At 33.3% G+C, this 23,763-nt stretch overlaps 1 protein-coding gene across 1 annotated transcript in view; it reads left to right on the top strand.

Moving 5' to 3' along the window:
* Positions 1-23,763, top strand: part of LOC130238455 (ephrin type-B receptor 1-B) — a 295,859-nt gene that overhangs the window by 226,193 nt on the left and 45,903 nt on the right. The window contains exons 8-9 of the mRNA XM_056469487.1: positions 7,045-7,153; positions 9,008-9,072. Coding sequence (XP_056325462.1) covers positions 7,045-7,153; positions 9,008-9,072 — 174 coding nt within the window. The remainder of the gene's footprint in view (positions 1-7,044; positions 7,154-9,007; positions 9,073-23,763) is intronic.

The raw sequence follows: 23,763 nt of genomic DNA on the forward strand, positions 1-23,763 counted from the left end.
GGCATGCAAGCTTTCCCAGAATGCTTAGCTCATTGATTACTGAAATATGTTAGATTAATCATTATCTGTGGAAAGTTCCATATTGGGTGTTAATGGTATAATTTTCGGTGCGCACCTTTCGGTTTGGTTTGATGATGTGGATGTTTTATACACCGTAACTTTAACAAATCTATATACACTCACCATTTTGCTTTGAAATTTGCTTTAACGAGCAGTTGGACAGGTGTACCTAATAAAGTGGCCAGTACTGTATATTCTTATAGCCTGTGCTCTGTCAGACACTGGGTGAATGAAACGTTTTCATTAGAAGTCTCACCTTTCAAATTCAGTCCATTTTATCAGGACGGTAATTCAATAGTCCTGTGACACGCTTCAGTTTTAACTGGTAGCAATGCTCGAGTGATATTCATTATCATAATCATTCCTTCCTGTTTACTACAAGATATAGCACTAAATAAACACCAATTAACATCTCATGTAATCTCTGAGTCAGTCTTTCAGTCACAGAAAGTCGTCAGTAAGCTAGCTTGTAAATAATTTATGTAGCATTATATTTTACTGTACCTCAGGGAAGTCATTCAGTGTCCAGAACTCCTTAGTTCACAAGAGGAATTAACTCTAGAGAACTCTATCTATCTATCTATCTATCTATCTATCTATCTATCTATCTATCTATCTATCTATCTATCTATCTATCTATCTATCTATCTATCTATCTATCTATCTATCTATCTATCTATCTATCTATCTATCTATCTATTTGCCTGTTTATTTATGTAAAATGTCATGTTTATTTTTTAGTTTTTTGCTTTTTACCTTATTTGTTCCTCACAACAGGTTTTGCTACACTGTCTAACACGTAATTTACTCTTGCTGTTTTGCTTTAATTCTTTAATTCTTTGCTTTAATTCTCAGTGGAAATGACTGGATGTGTTTATTATGTCTTAGGGCTCATTTACACACATTCACACACAAAATAAAAACAAAACAACGTGTGGTGCCGTTGATAATTAAATTTAATTATTATTTTTGTAATTAATTGGTTAATTATTTACTTTACTTTTTTCTTTACCACTTGCTCACTTTCCTTCAGCTTACTTCCCTCTTCATTAGGGGTCACTACAGCAGAATAAACAACCCTTATCTTTCATTTTATTTTTCTTTATATTTTATTTTAGATTACTATTTATTTTATTTTATTTTACTCTTTATTTTATTTTGTATTATATTACTATTTATTTTATTTTACTATATACTTTATTTTATTATTATTATTTTTTTTTTATATTACTATTTATGTTATTTCACCATATACTTTATTTTATTTTACTGTTTATTTTATTGTATGTTACTATTTATTTTATTTTATATTACTATTTATTTTATTCTACTTTACTATATATTTTATTTTATTTCTCTATATATTTTATTGTATATTATATTACTATTTATTTTATTCTATTTTACTATATATTTTATTTAATTTCACTGATTATTTTATTTTATGTTTTATTGCTAATAATTTTATTTTACTATATACTTTATTTTATTTTTATCACCTTACCTTCAGCTTAGTTCCTTCTTCATTAGGGGTCTCCACAGCAGAATAAACCATCTTTATTTTATTTTATTTCACTATATATTTAATTTAATTTAATTTAATTTATTTATTTTATTTTTTTATTTTATTTTATTTTTTTATTATTTATTTATTTTATTTTATTTTATTTATTTTATTTATTTTATTTTATTTTATTTTATTTTATATTATTTTATTTCGTTTTATATTACTATTTATTTTATTTCACTGTATATTTTATTGTATTTCACTATTTATTTTATTTTATGTTGTATAGTATTGCTATTATTTTTATTTTACTCTATACTTTATTTTATTTTTATCACTTACCTTCAGCTTACTTCCTTCTTCATTAGGGGTCTCCACAGCAGAATAAACCATCTTTATTTTATTTTTTTTTTCACTATATATTTTATTTTATTTTATTTTATATTACTGTTTGTTTTATTTTATTTATTTATTGTTTTAAATAAGTAACAAAACATAAAAAGCACCTCTTTTACTTTCTTTCTCCCTCATAACCTCTGTGTCTCTCATGAGTTTGATTAATGGTGCTATATCTGTAGTCCAGCATGTCCTGGCTGATGGCTGTGCCAGACACAGACACACACACACACACACACACACACAAATACACACAAGCACGCAAGCAGACACACATTTTACTAGTCCAGCTCACTTGCACTTCATTTTTTATGCTTCATCTTTTACACAACCCTCCTTGTCTTTGCTGTCACACTGGTGTAAATATAACTGAACTGTACTTGCAATCTAGGACACACACACACACAAAGAGACACACAGGTGTAATGTGTGAACAAAGCCCTGTGGTTAAACAGTGTGGTACATGCTCTTTCTTGACTATAATTAATGCATTTTCACACAACAAATGCTTTTGTGCATTTTCCAAACACATTTATTCGGAGTGACTTACCATGTATTGTCAGTTAATGTGTTTCCTAGGAATAAAAGCCGTGACCTCGACATTTCTAGCAACATTTTGCACCTAACATTTTGTGCATCTCCAAGATAAACCTTCTGTTATTTTGATTGCTGCATCCCAATTTGCATACTAGAACTACACTCACTGGCCACTTTATTAGGTATGCCTTACTAGTACCGGGTTGGACCCCTTTTTGCCTTCAGAACTACCTCCTGAATCATACATTGAGCTTTAATTATCATCAAATACTTGTAGTACATTAACACAAATGAAGTGAAGATACAGATGGAACACAGTGATGTCACACTGATGAAGACAAAACTCCCTGTTTGTGTGTGTGTGCGCAGGCGGATCCGTGCCGTCATACTCACTAAAGTAATTAGAGCCCGCGTTCGCTCTGCGCCAGCTAACGGGTACATCCACTGGCATTCTGCCATGGCACGACATTCGTTACGACAATTAGCACCAATCACAGGGGAGAGAAGTCCACCTCACACAGTCACACACACACCTCCTCTAGAAGCACAACACATGCTCTCCCCGGAGTCTCTCTCTCTCTCTCTTTCATACTCTCTCTCTCTCTCTTTTTTGTTCTGACAGCCAGGTGTAATGATGAAGAAATGATTCTGTTAAATGAGGTGTGTTTAAGCCCAGTAATCAGCGAGACTGCTCTACTTCCTGTTGACCGTTATGGATTTAGCCAGCATGCTAAGAACCACCATCAGCGCAGTTGTTAAAATCTGGTGTGCAGTGACACACATACTGTATGCAGAATTTTAATACATACTCATTAAAAAAAAATAAAATAAAATAAAATAATAATAATAATAATAATAAATAAGGTACTTTATTAGTGGTAATTATTATTATATCTAATGAGTCAGGCCGTGATTCCTATTGGTTTAAATTCGTCTTTATGGATGTTCACGTGGCTGCTGTTTCATCCCTGGGCTCTTCAATCCCTTCATTGAGCATTGTGAAAACACAAAGTCATCTCTAAAGCACATTCTCTGTATCATTAGGCACTGTTTACAAGCTCCCACAAACACTTCAGTTGCCATCCTGAGGTTTCTTCGTCACAATGTGCCAAATTTAAATAGCAAGGCACAGTGTGAGTTGTGTTAGTACACTGAAAAACCAGTCAATTTTATCAAATGAAATGAGTGTAGTTTACTCAAATTTACTAAAAGTTAATTCTACTCATTTGGAAAAAGTTTTGAACTTAGTGTTGAAGTTAATGAGTAGGGCCAGGTGGAATCTGCGGACATTTCTTGCTATTTTTGTGCAGAATTGTGTTAAAAATCTGCAGATTATGCGGAATGATTTTGCATATGAGTTATGAGTACCATAACTTGAACCCTAATATATGAAATAAAAAGTAATACCTTTTTAAATTTTATTTAATGTTTATAATGCAAATCTAATTAGATCCACTTTATTTGGTAAACAAAGCAAGTCTCTCATATAATATCTCTACTAATAGACAGAAAATATTATTTTACAAACTGTATTGTAAATAAATCATATGAATATTTTCAGAATCAGAATCAGTTTTATTGCCAAGTGTGCTTCACACACACAAGGAATTTGTTTTGGCTACAGAAGCTTCCAGTGTACATAAAGTGACAAGTGACAACACAAAATAAATATGAAAAAATAAAATAATAATAATAAAAAATGATGAACATTAAACAGATATGGATGTTTTCCAGAGATGGGTTGTGGCTGGGAGGGCATTCATTCTTTCATTCATTCTTTCATTTTCTTTTCGACTTAGTCCCTTTATTAATCCGGTGTCGCCACAGCGGAATGAACCACCAACTTATCCAACACGTTTTACACAGCGGATGCCCTCCTAGCCACAACCCATCTCTGGAAAACATCCATACACATTCATACACTATGGACAATTTTGCCTACCCAATTCAACTATACCGCATGTTTTGGACTGTGCAAGAAGCTGGAGCACCCGGCGGAAACCCACGCGAGAAACTCCACACAAAAACACCAACTGAACCAGCTGAGGCTCGAGCCAGCGACCTTCTTGCTGTGAGGCGAAAGCACTATCTACTGCGCCATCGTGTCGCCATGAAAATTTTCATATTAGTCAATATTATTACTGTAATTAATTTAAGAACTGAATAAATATAAATTTACACATATTTACACAAGTAAATAAACAGTTAATTAAATTCCTCATTACTTCAACTTAAATGAAGTAAGTTCACAGTACTCATAGAGATTAGTTTTTGTAACTTAAATGGTTTGATGCAATCGGTTTCCTCAAATGATTTGAGTTACCTTAACTTATTGGGTTTTACAGTGTAGTGAGTTGTTCCAATGTTTAAGAGACGCTGTTTCATAGATCTAACATACTGATACACATGTGCTTTCCTTTTAAAGGCATTAATGCATAAATTATCTGTGAGGTCATTTCAGTTAAAACTTGTCTGACACACTTTTGGGATGCTATAGTACTTGTAAAAACATTTATTATACACACAAATGTAATTGACCTTTTGAAAACTTGCTTTCTACAAACATAACAAAAAAAAGTCACACAGGTGACCGCAAACTATTCACACTATTACTATAGTAGTAGAATTAAAAAAATAAAAAAACTGAATAAATAGGAATTTTAACCACATTTACACAAATAAATAAACAAAATCAATGATGGGCTAAAAATCTGCGGAAATCTGTGCGCAGATTCCGTGTGGGCCTACCCATAACCAAATCATAAATACTAAAGTAGCAAACACATTGCTTTCAATTTTTATTAATCTGTACATACAGCATGTATAGCATTAGGAAGTTCTTAGAATGTAACATTATTCTAATAATTTTTTGTAAATGAGTGTTTTTTTTTTAATTTTAAGATAATTGAAAGTGTATGTTTTACAATGTGTCTTTATATTCCTCTATTAAAAAAACCCACTGCAATTTCTGAAAGAAATCAAGCCTCAGGCAGGTATGAAAAAGTAACGTAATGCATTAATTTCCATAAAAAAGTAAATAAGTAACGCAACTAGTTACTTTTTTGAGATGTAACTGAATATTGTAATGTATTAACTTCAAAAGTAACTTTCCCCAACACTGACCATAACAATATAACTTGTCATAAATCTGGCATAAACATGATTGTCATGAGGCCATCATAACTGACATATTTTTTTCCCTGCTCGTTGTACTGTATGTTCAGTGGAACAAAATGAATTTGTCATTAAAACTTCCACAGAGTAAAAAATAAAAATCAACAAAAAAAATGTAATGGCAAATTCATTTTGTTTCACTGAAAATAAGTGAGCAAAAAAATATTCCTGACACAATTATATTGGCCCCATGGCGATCATGTTTAGACAAGTTTTATGACAAGTTATGTTGTCTTGATAATATCAAGTTATAGTGATTAAGACAGGGTATGATGCATTTGGTCATGTAAAATTATCTTAAAGATATCTCAAACGATGTTATCTTTGCATTTAAAATGACATAACTGAGCGAATGACAGTTGTCATAAGCATGCATAACATATCATTAATATTCTTGACATGTGTCATGTTTCATAAAACGTTTATGAACACCACCTTCAAGTAAAGTGTTACCTTTTTGAATGATATATGCATTATAGTGCAGCAGATGTAAACAGAAAGCCAAGAAAGTCACAAGTAACTGACATTTTTGTAGTTGTTAAGCTTTGTTTACATGCAGCTTCGTGTAGCTAGCAGGTTTTACAAGAGATTAGATCTGTCTGCCATACACATAATGACAAATAATGATGTTTATCAGTCTCTCCCTCTGTGTTTTCATCTTGCCACCTCTTACTCGTTTCCCGCAGCTATCTTCAAATGATGTCTTTTTTATGATCTCTATTTTAGCTTTTCAGAACTAGCGTGACCGCAATTTAGCTACTTAAAACCATAAGTAGCTGGTAGCTTAGCATGCTACGCTCTCAAAGCGCACAGATGTTTGCTTTCCAGTGTATTCATGCGCTAGTCAAGGGTTCGGCTGTGTCTGAACATCGACAAAGAACATTCCATCCTTTTCTTTCTTGTTTTCCAACTGTGACGGTGAGGATTAGCCTTGCTGATTGGCCTCGCACATCACTCACGCACACACTCCACCAGTCGCTGTCAGTCGCCTGTGTACCTTAAGTGTTTTTCCATCCCTCCTTTCATTCCGTCTATCCATTTCCATCACTCTTTCTCAGCTGACATCTGTCAGCGCTAGGCATTAGCATTACCTGTTTCAGCGCTTCTTTTTGTATCACTCTATTATCCATCTCCCTCTCTCTTTATTCTCCTCCGTTTCACTCCAAGCTCACACTTCCTCGCTGTTAGCCAGGCTGAATGTCCCCTGTTTTTCTTTCATTCTTCTATTCATGCAGTCCTGAAACGCTTCCCTGAAAAGGTGTTCTTGAAATGTTTTGTTTACGTTCTTTCATCCCCCCGTTTCATCTCTATAGGCAGCGACCATTTCAGTTATTTCTGTAGCCTAATGCATCCTGTCTCTCTCTGTCTAGACGACTATAAATCAGAGCTGAGGGAGCAGTTGCCACTGATTGCGGGCTCGGCCGCGGCTGGAGTGGTCTTCATCGTGTCTCTGGTGGCCATATCTATAGTCTGTCGAAGGTGAGTTTGCCATTATGAAGCCAGACGCATGACTGCTGCATGTGCACACAAGGATGAAAAGCCAGATTTAAGTCTGCAGCTAAATACTATATACAGTCAACCTCAAAATTATTTCTGCATTACTATGGGAAATTCTGACGTAAAGTTACTTTTATCCAACCAAAAATGACACAGGCTTCTCCTAAAAGATAAAACAATGATGTACAAGAAGCATTATAGTGGAAAAAAATATTACTTGTATTTGAACAAAAAGTGGCATGTTCAAGTTTATTCTCAATAATCAATAGAAAAGCTTTTATTGGCTATTACAGCAATCAAATGCTTGCTATAGTTGCTGATTAGCTTTTTTCATCTCTCCACTGGTATTTTTCCCCATTGATCTTTAGCGATGAGCTCCAGCTCTTTAAACTCTAGTCATCATCCTGATCTTTAGCTATATAGATTCTCTTTTGGATTAATGTCGGGACTCTGGCTGGGCCACTGCAAAACATTCTATTTTTATTTTTTGCTAACCATTTATTTACCAGTTTTGTATTTTTTATTTTATTTGTATAATTTAATAGTCTTTTTTAAAATAATTCAATTAAATGCCACCACCTACTAGTGGTGTTAGTCACACATGACAGGCCTAAAACTGCTAAGTTACCTGAAAAAAACCCCCACACACTTTTACTTTACTTTACTTTACTTTACTTTTACTTTACTTTAATTCCTTTTATTTTATTTTATTTTATTATTTTTTTAATTTTTTTTTATTTTATTTATTATTTTATTTTATTTTATTTTATTTTATTTTATTTTATTTTATTTTATTTTATTTTATTTTATTTATTTTTTTTTTAATTTAATTTTATTTTATTTTTTATTTTTTTTTTTTATTAAAAAAAATATTTGTATTTCATTATGCAGTTTTAGTATAATGTTAAACTAAATATGTCTTACACTTTATGCAAACTGTGTATTATTTATTTTATTGAATGAATACATTTGTTTTTTCTTATGTACAGTTTTGTAATCGTACAAATAAATGTACAAATTGTTTAATCTTTTAATTAATATTAATTTTAACAAAAAAAATCATTATGAACATAAAAATGTTTTATGTAACATCATAGTACATATAAGGGTGTTACATTTTCCAGTGATCTGTTAGTGTCATGCTGTATTTTAAAGCTCTCTGCTTGCAGCGACTCTCAGTTTAGCCACTAGCTCTCCTCAAGAGTAAAGCATCTCCTCTTGCTGATAAATTGGTCTTTATCCGAGTCAGTTCTTTGCTGTAGGCTAACGGTAATGATGGGTGAGGTGATGCAATTCCTGTAAACAGTAAGCAATTCAAGCTTTTAATCCAGAAAATAAAAGAATTGGACCACAAAAAGGCTTCTCCAAACCCCCAGACACAACTGTATGCAAAACCAGCCCAACTAAGAGTTTGGTTTTCTTACTCCACTTTTAGTCAGACAAAAAATAAAATTTGGATCTAAAACTAACTTTCTAGTGTTGTTGCATCAACTATTGACTAAAAAAACTGTTAAATGACACAAATAAGAAGTAAAATGTTCAGTTACTGTGTTACTCAGTTCTGGTGTTTTACCAGAACAAGCTTCAATTTGGACCAGTTTTTTTACTTCCTTGTCTGATCAAACATCTACAGTTGTGTGGAAAAGTGTTTGCCCCTTACTGATTGTATGTATTGCTATGTATTTTGTTTGTCAAAAAAAAAGTCCTTACAATAATTAATAAATATTAGACACTCATAAGGTGATACAGCGACTCAGATTCCTCAGATTCAGCGACAAATTCCTTTATTAGCTATGTTTTTAAAATTGCATGCTTCTCTCTGTCTTTCTCTCAAAGAAAACGAGCTTACAATAAGGAGGCGGTGTACAGTGACAAACTCCAGCACTACAGCACTGGCAGAGGTGAGCAAACTCTTCCATTATAAAAAGCGTTCCTGAAGTCATTTACAAAATAACAGCTTCAAAGAGAAACCCGTCATGATATCCAAGGTTGTTAATTCATTGTAGACTTTTTTGTTGTACCGTTGTGATCTTTAGTTGCCTCAACAGATTCTTAATTGGATTTATGTCAGGACTCTGGCTAGGCCACTGCAAACATTCTTTTTTTTGTCTGCTAAACATTTATTTACCACTTTTGCTATGTATTTTGGGTCGTTGTTGTGCTGAAATGTCCACTGTTGCCCAAGGCCAGGTTTCTTTAATAAGTTTAATAGTTTTTTAATAATTAAGTTATTGCCGACACCTACTAGTGGTGTTAGTCGCAGATGACAGGCCTAAATCTGCTAAGTTACTGGCAAAAAAAACCATTTTATTTTATTTTATTTTATTTTATTTTATTTTATTTTACTTTATTTTATTTTATTTATTTTTTTTTCATTTTATTTTATTTTATTTATTTTTTTATTTATTTATTTATTTTTTTTTTTGCTTGTTTGAATTTCATAAAAATCTATGCATTAAGCAGTAGAGACTAAATAAATAAACAAATTAGACCACTTGTAAATTCTCTTTTTCTCCTGATTAAATTGCTTTATTAAGTACATGTTTGCAAGTACATGCAATTGGTCAAAATAGCAAATGTTTTTATTTGTTGTAATTGACAATCAGGCTTATTCCAGGAAATATTGATTTCTTAACTCTGTTCAAGTTCAAATGTAAGGATTGTTTTGGTATCATTTGTAGTTTTGACACAGTTTTTTTTTTATGCTCTAAACGACAGTACTTTTACTTTACTTTTATTAGAAATGCCAGCAGTACTTGTAGAAAAAGGCAACTAAGAAAAAAAATATGTTATACTGAAACTGTAAATTGTATTTCCAGAGAATTACCAACTGGTCTCTAATTTTATAGCCATAGTGTGAAACCCAGAATGTTTTTTGTGTAAATGTTCTGTGAAAATATAACCCTGATTTCATTAATATTGACTGAGGTCATCTATGTCAAATCTTTGCTTTACTTCAGACTCAGAAAATAATCTTTTTTGAGAAAATCCAATTTGAAGATAAGCCTATATTTAAAACTACAACACATCTCTGAACCATAATTATCTTGACAGTGTGCCATATGTCAAATTAAAGCTGGCATTCTCACATTTTCTTTGATATATGACAGTGGTCCCCAACCATTTTATCACCATGGACCGATCAAAGCTTGACAATTTAACCACGGCCCAGATGTACATTGCTACAACTCTGATAATAGTTTTATTTATGGAGAAACCTAAAAAGCACTGCAGTGTTTGGGACCTCTGTTCTGGAAATTATTGCCTGGATGGTGCAAGCGTTTCGCTCCCAATATGAAAATAACGAACTAACGCGTGGAAAAGGCGTGATATGTAAACGGCCCCTAAGGCCGCCATCATTTGCGATCTACAGCAGTTGATCTTTTTCTTGCACAGACATGCTGGTTTCACCTGATTTGTTGACAAATGGATTGTGGATCCATTCCATGGCAGTTTGTGGATCGATCACTGGGCGTTTTCCCCTTCGCAAAGAAACTTTCCAAAGATGTCTGTTTCTTACTTATTTTGCTAGAGTGTGGGTTAAAATTTTGGCGCTTAAGTGACGAGATTTAACTGAAAGAATATGGTCATTTTTCAAAATAAAAGTGTTTCCAAACTTAGATAATAAATAAAATGGAAATAATTAATGATTTCTTGTGGCCCGGTATCAATTGACCCACAGACTGCTACTGGTCTGCGGCCAGGGGGTTGTGGACCACTGAAATATAATACATTTATGGGAAAATTCTGAAAGTTTTATAAAACAGGTCTTATTGTTAATATGTGATGGTCCAAAAAGCATAAAAAAAAAAACAATTTAATTATTGGGCATGGTACAGCACATTCATTTCTAAAATGAAATGTGAGTAAAAAATTGTAATAATTACTGGTAATATTGATCAATATATAAAATATAAACTATATTATTATTAATATAAACTATATTACTACTAATATTACACTGTAAATTGTAACATGTTCAGTTACTTAAAAAAAGTTTCGAAACCTTATTTTTGCAAAATAAACTTCTTTAGTTAAGGTTAATTATTGCCTAAAAGTAAAAAACCTAACACTTCCCAAGTTAACTAATTGGTAAAGATCAAGTTAGTTTAATGTAAATTCTTAAGTTAACATACTCTTGAATATTTAGTAACCTAAGGTTTAAAAGTAAGATTACTTTATTACCTCTATTTAACTAATACTGTTATACTATGTTCAACTAACATCCTAAATGCTATTAGTCTCAACACTGTTAATCAGACAATTTAAGTAATGTAAACATAAGAAACTACGTGCAATCAGTTTCCACATTTTCTTCAATTAAACTGAACATACTGAATACATTTTTGTAGTTCAATTAATCAGTAAAGATGACATTATACATTATATATACATATAAATATATATATATATATATATATATATATATATATATATTAAATCTTAAATTTTCAACTGTTTTATTTGGCAAAAAGAGCAGATTTTCTAACAGAAATTTTTAGCAACATAATACACTTCTACACAATACAGTTTTGTAAAAAATAAATAAATTAAAAAAATATGTTCTTGTAAACACTAGTCATTGTGTTTGTATTGCACTGGCTGTTAACACGGTTGATTACGTTAACTACTATTTAGCAAAAAAAGGTGGCCAATATGAGACAAACTTTCCTTCAGATCTCTCCATCTCCCATTTAAGAATTCTTTGTTCATTGTTTGTAATACATTAAATTATGCTTTTTAAAAAATATTCTGGGTGAAAAATTTATAGGATGGCACAGTGGCTCAGTGGTTAGCACTGACACCTCACAGCAAGAAGGTTGCTGGTTCGAGCTCCGGCTGGGTCAGTTGGCGTTTCTGTGTGGAGTTTGCATGTTCTCCCCGTGTTGGTGTGGGTTTCCTTCAGGTTCTCTGGTTTCACCTACAAATCCAATAACCTGCGCTATAGGTGAATTGAATGAACTAAATTGGCCATAGTGTATGAGTGCGAGAGTGTATAAGTTTTTCCAAGTGCTGAGTTGTGGCTGGAAGGGCATTCCTTGCGTGAAGAAACATATGCTGGATACTTTGGCAGTTCATTATGCTGATAAATAGGGGACTAAACCAAAGAAAAATGAATGAATAAATGAATGAATGAATGGATGGATGAATGAATGAATAAAAAAATGATAGAAGAAAAAACACCATTGATGTTAATTGACATCTGCCCCTTCCTCTGAGGCAAATATTATCCTGAAATGGGTTTTGACTTGGAACTAAAGCAAACAAAGAGGGAAAAACAGAAGAATATAGATGTGAGGTTACAGGAAACGCCGGGGGATGCTGTGTAACTGAGAAAAGGAATGAGGGATCCCTCCAGGCCTGTGCGCTTTTAAAAAGCTGACACTAAAAAAGCTCTTCCAACCCGTATACATCCCATAGCCCTGCAAGAGGCTTCAGGCTCATTAGGAAGTGCGAAATCTCTCTCTCTCTCTCTCTTTCTGTCTCTCTGTCTCCTTGTAAGCAACCTCTCGGAGGATTCGGTGGGCGATCTGCGAAACCAAATTTAATTAACATAAGTGCAGACGAAAAAGTAAACAAATGATGTGACAGCCAGACTCACACATCAAACAGACAATTTAGAAAGCAGGAAGAAAAAAAAAGAACAAGAGGCTGTGGAAACATGATCTCATTGTCAGGAGAAATATTCAGATAATTACTGTATCAGAATTTATTCAGTCCTGAATGTCAATGCATATGAGCTAAAACAAAGCGAAGGACTCTCCGCTGAATATAATTGGCGAAAATGTCACAGACATCCTTGGGTTTCCTAGCATTAGGATTATTAAAACTTTTTTTTTTTTTTGGTAAAGGTGCTGGAAGTGTGAAGTTGGTGTCTCCATACAGAAGTTAACTTAAGGAGGACTTTCAAACTTATTACATATAAGCGTATTAAAATATTACCTCCAATGTCAAGGGCAGACTAGTTTTTCGTGTGTAATGGTAGTTGAACCTAAAGCCCAATACCAATTCTGTCTTTTTAACCCTACCCCTTCCCTTTGTCCCTTAAAACAGTGTGAAGGGGGAGAGTTTCAAATGTAGGCCCTGTTTACACTAATGCACTTTAGTTTTGAAACGCAAAGTTTTTGCTATGGTTATGCCTTCTGTCCACACTACCTCTGAGATTTCGAGCACCAAAAACGGAGCTTTTTGAAAATGCCGAAGAGTCCGTTTTCATTTTAAAACACTGCTGCTCCATGTCAGTGTGGATGGGGGAAAGCGGAGACATCTGAAAACAGAGGTGTGGCAGCAGACATTCGCCTATTTGATTGGGGCTTTTTCCTCAATATTAAGTGCACAAAGATCCTGCACCCTTTCCTTAAGTTGAGACTTTGCAAGTTTGATATGGAAAACAAACTCTCGAGGAGTTTGGATTTGCTCACCCTGGCTACGCTGTTTCAATATCAAAACAATAAAATGAAAACATGATATAAGGAGGCGACGCAGTGGCGCAGTAGGTAGTGCTGTCGCCTCACAGCAAGAAGGTCGCTGGTTCGAGCCTCGGCTGGGTCGGTTGGCGTTTCTGTGTGGAGTTTGCATGTTCTCCCTGCGTTCGTGTGGGTTTCCTCCGGGTGCTCTGGTTTCCCCCACAGTCCAAAGACATGCGGTACATGTGAATTGTGTAGGCTTAATTGTCCAAAGTGTATGAGTGAGTGTGTATGGATGTTTCCCAGAGATGGGTTGCGGCTGAAAGGGCATCCGCTGCGTAAAACATGTGCTGGATAAGTTGGCGGTTCATTCCGCTGTGGCAACCCCAGATTAAAAAAGGGACTAAGCCAAAAAGAAAATGAATGAATGAATTCTTTGAGCACACTAGCATATACATGTTGATAAGACTAACATACTAACTTCTAAATAATATAATAATAACATCTAAAAAAAAATAACTTTGATTTTACAGGGACTTTAATAAATGTAGTTGGGGTCATTTTATTGTGGTATTCATGACAACTGCTCTCTCAGAATAAAGTACAAAAGCTGTCACTGGGGTGGCATCTTTACAAAAAAATGCACTTTTGGACCTTACAGGTGCACATTAGTACCTTATAGATGAATTAGTAGTTTGTAAACATTCAGGATGCGCGTGAAGCAAGGTTGCAGAAAAAAAACGGGAGCACTAGCATTTAGAGCGAGGGAATGACATCCGATGAAGTACAGAGTTTGTTGTTGTCTTAGAAATAAGTTATATTGATTACATATTATATATATTATTTACACAATGCTTTCAGCGTATTATAAAAGCTTGTCACCCAGTGATAAGCACAGTTATATGGCAAAATTAACGTTAAAGTGAGCGGCGTTCATCTGACAGGTCTATTTGCGATAGCACCCTCCCAATGGATATTGGATAAGATGAAATGGTCAAGCATCCAGCCCCAAATATACAACTATCTCATTGAAACATCAAGTGATTTTACAAGAGAGAAGTTAAAGACCTACAAGTCTTTGGATGCCAACAATTTTGTTCTGTGTGGTCATGTGCAAGAAATAAATTTCCATGATTACCAGATTCAAAATTTTGTAGTGCTAAAAACTGAGGTTCTGCCTAGCCAAAGGCAAGGAAAGAAGATGGAACTAGGCTTGGCTAATCATCAAAAAGCAAAACAACTGATTTGTGACAGCGAACTGCACCTGTCCGGCAGGGTGTGTGAACTTATATTTTTACATTTCATTCTAAGCATTCAGTGATCACAGTTTAATTACCCATATTTAACCTTTTTTGCTGAAATCATTGCTGCAATCAAAAATGAGTAATGTGTATGATTCAGCATAGCGTGAACTTACCTGATATGAAGTGAGAACTGCAGAGTCGAGCATTTTTAATTAGGTCCTCACTCCATTCAGCTCCCTTTTAGCCAAAGACGTCTGCACTTGGCTTTAAAAGCAGTGTAGTGTACGGTAAAAAGTCAAATGTCAAATTTGGCATCCTACCGCACAACACAACAGGTTTACTATTGCAACCGGGAACCCGTGGGACATCATGTGTGACATAGGTTGGTAATTCCTCTAATAGAACATTTTTGTACCTAAAGTGTATACTTTCATACTTTTAAGTTTCTATAAAGTACACAATTGTACTTTTAAGTATAAATATATACCTTTAAGGTACCAAAACCAAATTGAACAGAATTAGCAACATTTCATTTTGTTATTGCTTTTTTAAGGCAAAATAAAATGAGTCCAATAACTGAAAAACAAATAAATAAAATAATTCCTGTAAAAGAATGTACAATGGTTTGAATGAACACAGATGGAACATGCAGTTAGGCTGCAAATGAAGTTTTTAAGAATTCTTCTGGAGAAACATCAACATGTTTACCTTTTCTGTCATAAGTTAAAACCTTTCTTGGCTTTTTGGGATCCCTGCATATGAAAATACCCAATTTGAGTTGCAAAATGCAGTTAAACAATCAGCTGTGGCTAAAGTTTCTGATTCATGCTGATTATATTATTTATATTCTTATTCCGTTTAAATTTGTTTTGCATTTATTACACTGAAAAAAAATGATTAGATACTTTACTTAAAAAAGTGAGTGAACCCATAAACTGAAATCATTTTAAGGCAACATTTCTGTGTGGAATTTGCATGTTCTCCTCGTGTTGTGTCAGGTGCTCCGGTTTCCCCCACATTCCAAAGACATGCACTGTAGGTGAACTAAACAAATTAAGTTGACCATAGTGTGTGTGTGAATGTGAGAGTATGGGTGTTTCCCAGTTCTGGCTTGCGGCTGGATGGGCATCTGCTGCATAAAACATCCTGGAATAGTTGGTGGTTCATTCCGCTGTGGTGATCTCTGAAATAGAGACTAAGCCGAATGAATGAATGAATGAATGAATTAATTAATTAATTAATTATTGAGCGAATGAATGGTCCTTCCATCCTTCTGTGCATGCATGCCTTTTTCATATTATCGAACTATTCGTTTGTAAACAGCTTTTTAACAATACAGCAGTGTCTCGGTAGCACAACATGTTTTTGTTCAAATCCTTTCCTCCATGAAATGTCAGCATTACTCTACCTGCCCAGGCAACAGTAGAAGCCTGTGTGAAACTGTACGCTCCATGTTGTCTTAAATGTGCCTTTTTTTTGTCTGTCATGTCACTGCTATTTCTGTGCCTTCATTTTGCTGAGTCACAACCAGGGCTGTTGTGCTAGTCAGTAAACTGGAACCTGGTTAGAAATGAAACGCCCACCGCTTTCTCTTTCTTCGTCTCTAATGAGCACCCCAAGGAGCTGAAAGATTTAAACTGCTGCGAATGGAGAAAAAAATGACTACTGAACATAAATTGGAGATATGGTATTGTGTAATATTAATTTAAAGGTCCACTTAAATGTCTTTAAATGCATAGCTTTGTTTGAGATGTGACATTCAATTAATACATGATGACAGGGTGGGGCATGTTTAATAGCCCCTCCCCCTTTTAAAACAGTAATATCAACAGCATAATGTTTATACCACAGCTCTTCCAGTCAGAGTTGGTGAGCTAAAACACATTTGACTCATGACAGCTACAGTTTATAATAGCAATGCTGAGTCTGTCTAAATGTTTCTCCATTTGAAACATACAGTATTCAGTGTAATTCTAATGGGGCCTATATATTTTGTATCATGAGCTATTTTCACTTCATCACTTCATGTGGTTCTTTTTTTTTTGATTGATCTACGCTTCCTTGAGGTTGTGGGAAAAAGGGTCATGTGAAAAATGGAAGATGAAAACACGTTAGCTGAATAAACTCTGACGTAGAAAACATTACACACACAAGACCAATACTGTTGGTTACTTGGTTACCAATACTACAGACGGCTGCTCTAAGAACTTGATTGAACTGAACCTAATTCATTTATATATATTTTTTGTTCGTAAGTTTAGAAAATATTTGATTCATGTTAGAATGACTAGTGTGTCAGCTGTAATGTGGCTGGGTTATAATAGAGTGAGCTTCATAATGCATGACTTTTTAATACCAAAAAGAAAAAAAATCTGTATTTCTCACCTGAGAGATCAAGTAATCTGATCTAAATATGCTTTATACACCGTCAGACGCTTCACACAAGAGCACAAATAGGCAAATTTTTTTTTCTCAAAGCTTCTTAAACAGAGAGAGATTCTTTCATGTATCAGGACATTTCAGAGACGGTTGTTCATTCAGAGCTCAGAAACAATGCGATTACACGGGTTAAAGGGTCACATGCTTGCTGTGTGCAGGGACTGTATTAGGACGTTCCTGTTCACAAAGCTAGATTAACAACATCTTAAATAGGAGGTGAGAGTGGATTGGAGAGCAGTTTAGTGGAAATACAGTATACACTACTTCTTTTCGTCAGACCCAGACGTAAGAGAAATAAATACTAACTTCTAGTTCATCATTTGGAAAAGCGGCAGAAGGTAGATTTTTCTGATGAATCATCTGTTGAACTGCATCCCAATCATCACAAATACTGCAGAAGGCCTATTGGAACCCACTTGAACCCAAAATTCTCATAGAAATCTGTCAAGTTAGGTGAAAGAAAATTCATGGTTTAGGGTTACATTCAGTATGGGGGCGTGGGAGAGATCTGCAGAGTGGATGGCAACACCAACAGCCTGAGGTATCAAGACTTTTGTGCTGCCCGTTACATTACAAACCACAGGAGAGGGCAAATTCTTCAGCAGGATAGCGTTCCTTCTTATACTTCAGCCTCCACATCAAAGTTCCTGAAAGCAAAGAAGGTCAAGGTGCTGGAGGATTGGCCAGCCCAGTCACTAGACATGACCATTGTTGAGCATGTCTGGCGTAAGACAGAGGAGGCATTGAAGATGAATCCAAAGAATCTTGATGAACTCTGGGAGTCCTGCAAGAACACTTTTTTTTGTCATTCCAGATGACTTTATTAATAAGTCATTAATCTGAGTCATTGCAGAGATGTATGGATGCAGTCCTCCAAGCTCATGGGAGTCATACACAATATTCATTCTTTTCCTTTATGACTTTATATTGTACACTGTACATTATTTCTGTTAAGTGACAAGACTTTTGTCTAAGCAAAGTCAGACCTTACTGTCATAATTAAATAATTAAAATACAAGGTATGACCATATTTTATTTTGGTAAAATAAGCATAATCTAGAGGCCTTTATCTTTCATATAAGCTGCTTCTGATACCAAATGATCAAGTAGAAGTCAGGTTATTATTTGTTGTTCCAATAACTTGGATAGGTAACAAGACTTTTGTCTGGTAGTGTGCTAAATGCAACGTTACTATTAACTTTTTAAGTATAAATGCGTTTAGATCATGGGTGGATGGATGGATGGATGGATGAACAGTTCTATGTTAAATACAATGGGTGGATCATGCATTAATATACATTACATTAATATACATTACATTATACATTACATTGTATAGAATATCCATAAGTTAACAGTATTCCAGATTTTATGATTTATGAGTTGTTGTATTTTTTTCATTTATTCGTGCATTTTTATTACATTATGGAACTTTGATATTTGTTACAACAAGTTTTGCTTGTATGAAAAAGTGATGTTTATTTATTTTTTTTTTACTGTAACGTTATTTGAAGTTAATAAGAAATCAGAAATAATAATAATATTCATTCATTCATTCATTCATTCATTCATTCTCTTTTCGGCTTAGTCCCTTTATTAATCTGGGGTCAACACAGCGGAATGAACCACCAACTTATCCAGCATAAGTTTTATGTAGTGGATGCCCTTCCAGCTGTAACCCATCCCTGGGTAACATCTATACACACTTATTCACATACATACACTATGGATATTTGCTTATATTATACTTATAATCCAATTGTAATTAAATTGTAATAAATCATTTTGTATTACTAATTAATACTAATTAACTATATATATATTTTTATATTTCAATTTTAATGCATTTATAAAAATATAACATCTTTGTTGATGCACTATTGATTAAATAAATATAAATAAATACACTAAATTGGATTTTTTCTTACAGTGTACTGTTACTCCAAATGAATAATAATAATAATAATAATAATAATAATAATAATAATAATAATAATAATAATAACAACAACAACAACAACAACAACAACAACAACAACGACGACGACGACGACAACGACAACAACAACAATAATAATAATATTACATTTTGAAGATATATTTTGTCAGATGACAATTTTATTTATATAGCACTATTAAACACAATCAGAGGTTGACAATGTGCTGCACAATACACATCAAAACAAAGAAAAAAATATGAAATTATAACTAAAACGGGCAATTTTCATTGATAAAATGCCAAATCAAAGAGGTACGTTTTCAACCTAGATTTAAAACAGACAGAGATGAAACAGATCTAATACAGAGAGGCAGAGAAGCTACTGCGAAGGCACGGTCATCCCTGCATTTCAGCCTCAACTTAAGGATGCATAGCAATTTCTGGTTAGATGACCGAAGAGACCGACCAGGCTGATGCTCAATCTACATGTCTGACAGATAGGAAGGTTCCAGGCCATTCAATCATTCATTCATTCATTCATTCATTTTCTTTTCAGCTTAGTCCCTTTTATTAAACTGGGGTCGCCACAGTGGAATGACCCGCCAACTGCAATCCATCACTGGGAAAGCCAGGCCACTTAGAGATTTAAATACCAAGAAAGTGACACAATAGTGCACAGGCAACCAGTGCAAAGAGTGTAAAACTGGTGTAATGTGGTCATGTTTCTTGGTACATGTTAAAAGCCTTGCAGCAGCATTTCGAACTAATTGTTAATGGGACAAGGTTTTCTGACTTATCCCAAAGTATAGCGAGTTACAATAGTCCATACTAGTGGTAATAAAAACATGGATTATTTTTTCAAAATTTAATCTAGATAGAATAGATTTGACTGTTTTTAAAAGTCGAAGCTGAAAGAAGCAGAATTTAACCACTGCATTTATGTTTGTCAAAGCTCCAAGCCATCATCCAGATGGAGGGGTAGATCACAATAAATTGAAAAAATCTGAATAATTTTAATTTTTATAAAAAAAAAGAAACATTCTGCTACTTATTTATAATACTTAAAATCCTGTTTGAATTAAATTGTAATAAATATATATTTTTATAATTAATCATTAATTATATTAAATACAATAATACAGTTTTCAATTATTAAAAAAGAAAATAAATACAGTCTATTGCATATTTATTATAATAAAAATGTATTTATATATAAAAACTTGATGGATACGCTATTGATTAAATACATTTTATTTTTATTTTGTACCAGTATTCATTGGCAATAGTGTACAGAAGTTGAGTGCTTGTCTTCATGGTCTTATCCATAATTTTAAGTTGTTTCCCCAGAGTTATCTCCAGTTGTCCTCTTGCTCAAGTTGAGATGAAGTTCTGGTCTTTTAGTTGCCTCTGTCCTGCGGGACGGCAGTTCAGTGGGAGTTTCACAGCCGCTGCTGTTCCCTGCACGCACGGTTCAAGTGACTATGAAATATTAACATATATATTTTTATTTCGCTCTCTCAGCCAAAAGAATAGAGTGGAGCTGTTACACTGCATTACTCCAGAGGACGATGGGAGATAAACTGTTTGCCATTTGACTTATTGATGAACGAAAGGCGCGTTTCTAAAGTTAAAGCACTCTGTAGGTTTGTGCACGTGTGTGTTAGAAATTAATAATTCAGCAGACCTTCATGACCCGCAGCAGCTTAAAGGGTTCATATCATGGGTTGCTTTCAATATTTTTCCCCCTGATGTGCACTTAAAGAGTTAGTAAAGCTTTGAAAGGACTGAAGACTGGACCGTGGTAAAAATAAACTTCAACCTTTTTTTTTAAAAGGGATCTGCTTTTTTTAAAAGGGATCTGCTGAAATGTATGACTATAGAAATAGCACAATATTTTAAAGATGCTTAGTTAGGAATATATATATATATGTATATATGTATATGTATATATGTATATATATATATATATATATATATATATATATATATATATATATATATATATATATATATATATATATATATATATATATATGTATATATGTATATACATATATGTATATATGTATATATGTATATATGTATATATATATATATATATATATATATATATATATATATATATATATATATATATATATATATGTATATATATATGTATATATGTATATATATATATATATATATATATATATATATATATGTATATATATATATATATATATATATATATATATGTATATATATATATATATATATATATATATATATATATATATATATATATATATATATATATATATATATATATATATATATATGTATATGTATATATATATGTATATGTATATATATATATATATATATGTATATGTATATGTATATATATATATATATATGTATATGTATATATATATATATATATATATATATATATATATATGTATATATATGTATATATATATATATATATATATATATATATATATATATATATATATGTATATATATATATATATATATATATATATATATATATATATATATATATATATATATATATATATATATATATATATATGTATATGTATATATATATATATATATATGTATATGTATATATATATATATACATATATATATATATATATATACATATATATATATATATATATATATATATATATATATATATAATGTTACACATAATATGTTTTTGCCTTTTTAACATATTTTTAACATGACTTAAAGTTTTGTTTCTGAGAATCTGTATGTTTTTTTACTATTGTGAGTTTGTATCTCATCATAGGTCTGAGTTTATATCTCACAATTCTGACCTTTTGTTGTCTTTAAAAAACAAATTACTATTATTAATATTATTTGTAGTTGTATTTTTATGTATTTTGTTTATTGTTATTATTAAAAAAAATCAGAATAGATAAATCAGAAAAGCAAGTTTAAAAATATCACATTAGGTATCTGTCCATCCATCTATCCATCTATCCAATGTTCCTTTTTTTGATCCATCTATATTTCCATAGTTCATCCATACACCTGTCTGTCCGACACTCTATCCGTCTCTCCATCCATGTATTCATCGTCTATCCATCTGTCCATCTGTTTGTCTATCCATCCATCCATCCATTCATCCATCCTTCCATAGTTCATTCATCCATCTGTCTGGCCGTCCATCCATCCATCCATCCTTCCATCTGTCCGTCCGTCTCTCCATCCATCCATCCATTATCTATCCATCTGTTTTTCTAACCATCTGTTTTTGATCCATCCATTCTCCCATACTTTCATCCATCCATCCATCCAGTTTCCCCATTGTTGATCCATCTATCCCACCATAGTTTATCCATCTATCCATCCAATTTTCCCGTTTTAATCCATCCATCTATTCATCCATCCATCTAATGTTTCCTCTTTTGATCCATCCAGCCTCCCATAGTTTATCCATCCATCCATTCATCCATCTATCCATCCATCCAATGTTCCCTTTTTTGATCCATCCATTCTCCCATAGTTTATTCAACTATCCATCCATCCAGTGTTCCCTCTTTTGATCCATCCATCCTCCCATACATTATCCTTCTATTCATCCATCCATCCATCCATCCAATTCCCCCACTGTTGATCCATCTATCCTCCCATATTTTATCCATCAATCTATCCATCCATCCATCCATCCATCCAATTTTCCCTTTTTGATCCATCCATTCATCCATCCATCCATCCAATTTTCCCTTTTTGATCCATTCATCCATCCATACATCCATCCATCAAATGTTCCCTCTTTTGGTCCATCCAGCCTCCCATAGTTTATTTATCCATCCATCTGTCCATCCGTCCATCCATCTGTCTGCCCGTCTCTCGATCCATTCATCCATTCATCATCCATCCATCCATCCATCCATCCATCCATCCATCCATCCATCCATCCATCCATCCAATGTTCCCTCTTTTGATCCATCCAGCCTCCCATAGTTTATTCATCCATCGGTCTGTCTGTCTCTCCATCTATCCATCCATCCATCCATCCATCCATCCATCCATCTATTCATTTATCCATCCATCTATCCATCCAATGTTCCCTTTTTTATCCATCCATTTTTCCATAGTTTATGCATCCATCCATCCAGTGTTCCATCTTTTGATCCATCCATCTATCCATCCATCCATCCATCCATACATCAATCCATCCATACGTCCATCCATTGTCAACCCTTCCATATCCATCTATCTGCATTGTTAACATTTTGTTTATTGATTGATTGATTGATTGATTGATTGATTGATTGATTGATTGATTGCATATCCTACACCTATAATAATGTTGAATCATGATCAGTGTTTGATGAACTTGATGAATTCCGTAAACAGGCTGAATTTACCTCACTTCACACTTCAGTCTGGGCTCAGCCGAGCGAGCACAGAATGTGGTATTATAATGCCATCAGTCTTGAACATCTCACCGGGTGTCGATCCTAGGCTCTCGTTCCACCATCAGAATCACTGCTCTTAAAGCTCTTGTGAAGCACAGGTTACTCTTTGTCTTTC

The sequence above is a fragment of the Danio aesculapii genome, chromosome 2 (genome assembly GCF_903798145.1).
Source record: "Danio aesculapii chromosome 2, fDanAes4.1, whole genome shotgun sequence".
In the NCBI taxonomy this organism is placed as follows: domain Eukaryota; kingdom Metazoa; phylum Chordata; class Actinopteri; order Cypriniformes; family Danionidae; genus Danio; species Danio aesculapii.